This window comes from Rhinopithecus bieti, unplaced genomic scaffold (assembly GCF_001698545.2).
Source record: "Rhinopithecus bieti isolate Rb0 unplaced genomic scaffold, ASM169854v2 scaffold_21412, whole genome shotgun sequence".
NCBI classification, from domain to species: Eukaryota; Metazoa; Chordata; class Mammalia; order Primates; family Cercopithecidae; genus Rhinopithecus; species Rhinopithecus bieti.
In genome coordinates this window covers 2,262,519-2,268,536 of record NW_016811643.1, presented here as the reverse complement: position 1 = coordinate 2,268,536, position 6,018 = coordinate 2,262,519, and the positions used below count along the sequence as shown (strand labels likewise).

General features: G+C 53.2%; 2 protein-coding genes across 14 annotated transcripts in view; one reads left to right on the top strand and one right to left on the bottom strand.

Annotated features, from left to right (window-relative positions):
- Positions 1-6,018, bottom strand: part of PGAP2 (post-GPI attachment to proteins 2) — a 39,377-nt gene that overhangs the window by 10,387 nt on the left and 22,972 nt on the right. For 4 of the 13 annotated variants that reach the window (XM_017894408.1, XM_017894407.1, XM_017894406.1 and 1 more), the window contains 4 exons: positions 4,506-4,758; positions 4,187-4,371; positions 3,515-3,623; positions 2,272-3,315 (listed from right to left, as the gene is read on the bottom strand). In XM_017894408.1, the coding sequence (XP_017749897.1) occupies positions 3,185-3,315; positions 3,515-3,623; positions 4,187-4,371; positions 4,506-4,758 (678 nt within the window). In that variant the 3' untranslated portion in view covers positions 2,272-3,184. Of the gene's footprint in view, positions 1-2,271; positions 3,316-3,514; positions 3,624-4,181; positions 4,372-4,505; positions 4,759-6,018 lie in introns of those variants that run through there. The other 9 variants (XM_017894412.1, XM_017894411.1, XM_017894417.1 and 6 more) reach the window with 6 other exon arrangements.
- On the top strand, positions 35-1,666 carry LOC108543756 (rho-related GTP-binding protein RhoG). The gene has a single exon (XM_017894420.1). It carries the CDS (start codon positions 505-507, stop codon positions 1,078-1,080), a length of 576 nt encoding a protein of 191 aa, XP_017749909.1. The 5' UTR covers positions 35-504; the 3' UTR covers positions 1,081-1,666.

The following is a 6,018-nucleotide window of genomic DNA, read 5'->3' as shown; positions in this document are numbered from 1 at the left end:
AAAAAAAAAAAAAAAAAGAAAAGCTAATACTTATGGATGAGGCACTGTTTTAAATGCTTTACGTGTATTATATAATCCTTATAATGACCCAATGAGGTAGATATTATTGTATCCTCATTTTACTGGTAAGAAAACTTAGGCATAGAGAGGTTAAGCAATTTGTTCAGGGTTACACAGCTAGGAAATAGCAAAACCAAGATTTGACCTTAGTTTATCTGGCGCCAGAGCTTATATGCTTTCTGCCACATTATACTGCATCTTTGCTTGGTCTCAGGGCCTTTCATTGTGTATCTTTCTGATGATTGTCTTGATGGGATTTTGGGATAGTGTCAGGTTAAGGGAACAGGAGCCGGTTTCCCTTTGTGTGCCCTTATCTTTTCTTCCCAGTAGGCAGAGGCCTCCCTAACCAAGAATGTCCCCTTTCATCTGTCCACAGGTCACTGCAGCCAGAGGGGTCCAGAAGAGAGAGGAGGCACTGCCTCCACTACAGCAACTGCACCCACGATGCAGAGCATCAAGTGCGTGGTGGTGGGTGATGGGGCTGTGGGCAAGACATGCCTGCTCATCTGCTACACAACTAATGCTTTCCCCAAAGAGTACATCCCCACCGTGTTCGACAATTACAGCGCGCAGAGCGCAGTTGATGGGCGCACAGTGAACCTGAACCTGTGGGACACTGCGGGCCAGGAGGAGTATGACCGCCTCCGTACACTGTCCTACCCTCAGACCAACGTCTTTGTCATCTGTTTCTCCATTGCCAGTCCGCCTTCCTATGAGAACGTGCGACACAAGTGGCATCCAGAGGTGTGCCACCACTGCCCTGATGTGCCCATCCTGCTGGTGGGCACCAAGAAGGACCTGAGAGCCCAGCCTGACACTCTACGGCGCCTCAAGGAGCAGGGCCAGGCGCCCATCACACCGCAGCAGGGCCAGGCACTGGCCAAGCAGATCCACGCTGTGCGCTACCTCGAATGCTCAGCCCTGCAACAGGATGGTGTCAAGGAAGTGTTCGCTGAGGCTGTCCGGGCTGTGCTCAACCCCACTCCGATCAAGCGGGGGCGGTCCTGCGTCCTCTTGTGACCCTGGCACTCGGCTTGGAGGCTGCCCCTGCCCTCCCCCACCAGTTGTGCCTTGGTGCCTTGTCCGCCCCAGCTGTGCCTTAAGGACTAATTCTGGCACCCCTTTCCAGGGGCTCCCTGAATGCCTTTTTCTCTGAGTGCCTTTTTCTCCTTAAGGAGGCCTGCAGAGAAAGGGGCTTTGGGCTCTGCCCCGCTCTGCTTGGGAAGGGAACACCGGGTATTCTCATGAGCTCATCCAAGCCAAGGTTGGACCCCTCCCCAAGAGGCCAACCCAGTGCCCCCTCCCATTTTCCGCTACTGACCAGTTCATCTAGCTTTCCACACAGTTGTTGCTGCCTATTGTGGTGCCTCCTCAGGTTAGGGGCTCTCAGCCATCTCTAACCTCTGCCCTCGCTGTTCTTGGAATTGCACCCCCAAGATGCTCTCTCCCTTCTCCAGTGAGGGAGCCACAGAATCCTGAGAAGGTGAATGTGCCCTAACCTGCTCCTCTGTGCCCAGGCCTTATGCATTTGCTGACTGACTCAGCCCCATGCTTCTGGGGCCTTTCCTACCCCCATCAGCATCAATAAAACCTCCTGTCTCCAGTGGCCCCGGCTCCTCCCTGTGTGCTGGGCATTAGCGGGTGGGCATGGGCTAGGGCTCCCCAGAGACTGGGAGCCTTTTGTTTCTTCTGGTAGACAATAGGCTTCATTGTGGTCCCCTCACCCCCCAATTTCCCTAACAAAGCTCTAGGCTCCCTTGGAGGGGGCAGTCTTGCTCTGGGGCCCAGTCACAGATGCTATAGTGGACTCACACACAAAACTTGAGGAAAGACTTCCTGATCTTAGGACTCAGAAAGGGAGAGGTTGAGAGCCATTAGCCTAAAGGCAGATGCTCTCACAGTCATGCATCTGAGAGCTGTACCTCACATCACCAAGAGGACAGCGCTTTAACAAGAGTTGGAGTTTGAACCCAGGTCTCTGCCTCAACTGAAGACTTCCAGGTATCCTAGCTTGCAGTCCTAGAATCATTACAGATAGCTCAGTCACTCCTGCTCACCAAAACAGAGGCTTAGACCAGCCTTAGGAGACTCCAGACCTAACGGGGATTGGGGGATGCTGCTAGGAGTCATACTCTGCCATGGACTTACTCCCTCCCCACTCGAGCCTGTTTCTCTCCCAGTTCCTATCAAACAAGATGAGCCCCAAGACTGGCAAGCCTAAGCAACTGTTGGCCCCCCCCAAAAAATTTATTTTCCTTTAAAACAAAATGTACAACCAAAATTTAGGGTTTGGAGCAGTAGGGAAGACAGGAGATACCAGAGAGCCCATTTTACGGTAGAAATCTGCATCTGACCCCTGTATCCCATACCTTTGCAAAGGAAGGGAGGGGTCTATAAGCCAGAACTTTCAGAAGAGAGAAGAAAATACATGGTGTGCTGGTGCTGTTTCTGGAGCAGGTCATCCTTTAGGTACAGAACACCACCTCCACCCAATGACATCAGAACCACTTACTGGTAGAGCCCTTGGAAATCATACAGCCCACCCATCCCCCATCAGACACACGGACACACTGAGGCTCAGATAGGGAAGGGTACATACCATAGGGCACACACCACATCAAAAAAAGTGAAGTCAGGACTAGAACACCTGAGCAGCTTTAGCAGGGGACTGTGGCCACAGGCCTGGATGTGCACAGTAGATCATGAAATACATTAGTCCTGTGAATGACCCCGTGGAGAGAAATGGCTGTGGTTGTCAGGGAGCAGCAACTGCTCAGGGGCTCCTGACCTCAGTGAAAGGTGACTATGTAAAGGCCAGAAAGTAGATGGTGGTCATGAACCTCAGGACGTTTTTTTAGCACCAAATGGTGGAGCTCTCTGCCAGCTCAGCTTCTTGGGGCCTCTCAGGTAAAGGTGATGTTGCTTGAGGACCCCATGCCCATATGAGGGGTGGAGAGGAGAAGCCAGCAGCACTGGGGTGAGCCTTGGCCTATGCCCTTCCTTCTTACCCTTCCCCCATCTTCAGTAAGGCCAAGAGAGGATGTAGGGTGGGGAAGGCCAGAATGGTATCTTGTTTCTTGTTTCTGGGCAGTGGGCTTCCTCCTTCCAAGCAGGACTGAAGGGTTCAGAATCGCTTTTCCTCAGGCTGAGAGGTTATGAGCAGCTCCTTGTTCCCGAAGTCCCACCAGGCCGTCATGTGGAACGCCATGTTGGTTAGGACAACAGTGTACTCCAGGATGGCAAAGATGGTGTACACTGTTGTGAGGACACAAGGAACAGGGCATGATGAACTTCCTGCTACCCCCTCAGGGGCCTCTTGATAAATCACACCACCATTAGTCTGCTACAGAGAGCACAATGGCAGTCAGTCCCCAAGACCATTGCCCATTATCAAAAACATCACTGCTGCCCCGTAGCCACTCATGACTGCCTGTGGATCCTATCCTGACCTCACCTCCAGCCTCACAATACATGTTGTGCCGAAAGTAGACAGCCAGCGCCGAGAAGAAGGAGACGAAGTTGATGACGAAGAGCCGCTGTTTCCAGCTGTAGGACTTCCGATCCTAGGGAATAGGCTGTCTGATCACTCTGCAGCTTGCTGGGATGAGAGCTAGGGCTCCCCTCTCAGCCCTAGCTCCTAAGGGCTGGGCCTTATCTCCCTTGGCTCCCACTAGTGGTCATGGAAGGGAGCACAGGCAGGGGCAGCAAGAATGAGGAACATGTTGACGTCCCTGCCTCTGGGGGAGTGATGGGCCAAGAAGCAGTGGTATTCCTGCCCCTTCCACTTCAGGGGGATGGAGTATGAAAGTTACATGGAGTCACCCACCAACCCCACCTCCAAATACTGTGGGGGGAAAGAAACCCATATACACATGTGGGGCACTGAAATTATGACAGACCACAGTCCCCTGACACTGTTCCTAACTCACTGCCGCCTAGATGCGACTCCTCATTCTATCCCCATTTGCAGCTTTCATCTCTTCTATTCTCCAGTCACCTACACTACCCAAACACAGTGCTATAGTCCTAGATTCTGACCAACCACCCTCAGTTTGTCACCAAGCCCCAGCCCCAACCCCAGCACCCCTCTGCCAGGGTTCCCATTAGAACTCAGTTCCCACCTCACCATTACCCGAATCCTGAGGACAGATGTCCTTGATTTTCTTCTGGGCTGCTTGGAGCCCCCGCTAGGGATAGACCGTACCTCCTGACTTACTGTGTGCTTCTTGGTCAACCGCCAGAGAATACAGGTGAGGAGCATATGCCCGAGGGATGAGGCGATGAACACAATGAAAGCATTCTCGTGGACGGCTAGAGGGAAAGAGGATTGGGAGCCACATTGCAGGGAGTGCCCACACCACTAAGTAGGAAGGTCGGAATGTGGTAGGGGCAGGCCCCTCCCCTCAGGGAACCCTTCCCCACTCCTCCCTCATCCGGGCACCCACTGAAGTCCTCGGAGGAGGAGACGTAAGTGAGCACTAGCAATGCAAGGTTCTCCACGACATTGAGGCCGAAGTTGAGGCGGCACAGCGGGCGATAGCAGGAACACGGGGAGGCGCAGCTGAGATAGTGGTTCCAGTAGGCGAAGGCCACCAAGAAGCGAGGCGCCGAGTGCAGGCCGATGCAGAAACGCCACACGTAGCGCTGGGGCACCTCCCCGCCGATGGCCGAGCTCACCGAGGGCAGGTAATTAGGCACCTAGAGAGTTGTGACCTGTCTGGGCATCTGCCTCTGCCAGCCCCGCCCATGTGGAGAACCTTTTCTCCATCTAACAAAATCACTCTGGCCTCTGCTCCAGTCCCTCCCCTTGCAGGAAGTTCTCCTTCAGATGTCCCCACACCTCTCCCAAGGGACCTCTCCTTCCAGGTCCTAGGCCCAAAGTGCTGGATTCTCATTCCCCAGCTATCCTGGGATTTGTGCAGGAGCATGGTGGGACCTTCTCCATCTTCCCTGCAGACTGGAACCTGCCTGTGTTTGGTCAGTGTGTAGATGGGTTCAGATGCTCTACACCCATAGCTCAGAGCTGTGCCTCCACTAAGACCCTGGGTGAGTTCCAAGACCTCAGATTCATTCTAGAGGACAGGGATGAGTCACAGAATATCTGAGCTTCCTTAGAAAAGTGCTGGATTCACTGGTCAGCTAAGATGTTGCTCAGTCTGCTCCTAGCGCCATTCATTCCTCTAGGCAGGTGTGCCAAGGTGGTAGAACGGCAGCCCTGCTCTGATCATGATTAAGAAAGTGGGTGGGCTGGGCATGATGGCTTACACCTGTAATCCCAGCACTTTGGGAGGCCAAGATGGGTGGATCACCTGAGGTCAGGAGTTAAAGACCAGCCTGGCCAACACGGCGACACCCTATCCCTACTTAAAAAAAAAAAAAAAAAAAACAGGCCGAGTGCGGTGGCTCACGCCTGTAATCCCAACACTTTGGGAGGCCAAGGCGGGCGGATCACAAGGTCAGGAGATTGAGACCATCTTGGCTAACACGGTGAAACCCCGTCTCTACTAAAAATACAAAAAAATTAGCTGGGCGTGGTGGCGGGCGCCTGTAGTCCCAGCTACTCGGAGACTGAGGCAGGAGAATGGCGTGAACCCGGGAGCCGGAGCTTGCAGTGAACCGAGATCACGCCACTGCACTCCAGCCTGGGCGACAAAGCGAGACTCCGTCTCAAAAGAAAGAAAGGAAAGAGAGAGAGAGAGAAAGAGAGAGAGAGAGAGAGAGAGAAAGAAAGGAAAGGAAGGAAAAGAAGGAAAGGAAGGAAGGAAAGGAAGGAAAGAAAGGAAAGGAAGGAAACAAAGGAAAGAAAAGAAAGAAAGGAAAGAAAAGAAAGGAGGCCGGGCGCGGTGGCTCAAGCCTGTAATCCCAGCACTTTGGGAGGCCGAGACGGGCGGATCACGAGGTCAGGAGATCGAGACCATCCTGGCTAACACGGTGAAACCCCGTCTCTACTAAAAATAC

Coding starts and splice junctions, on each gene's coding strand:
- LOC108543756 (XM_017894420.1), top strand. CDS start 505: ATGCAGAGCATCAAGTGCGTGGTGGTGGGTGATGGGGCTGTGGGCAAG.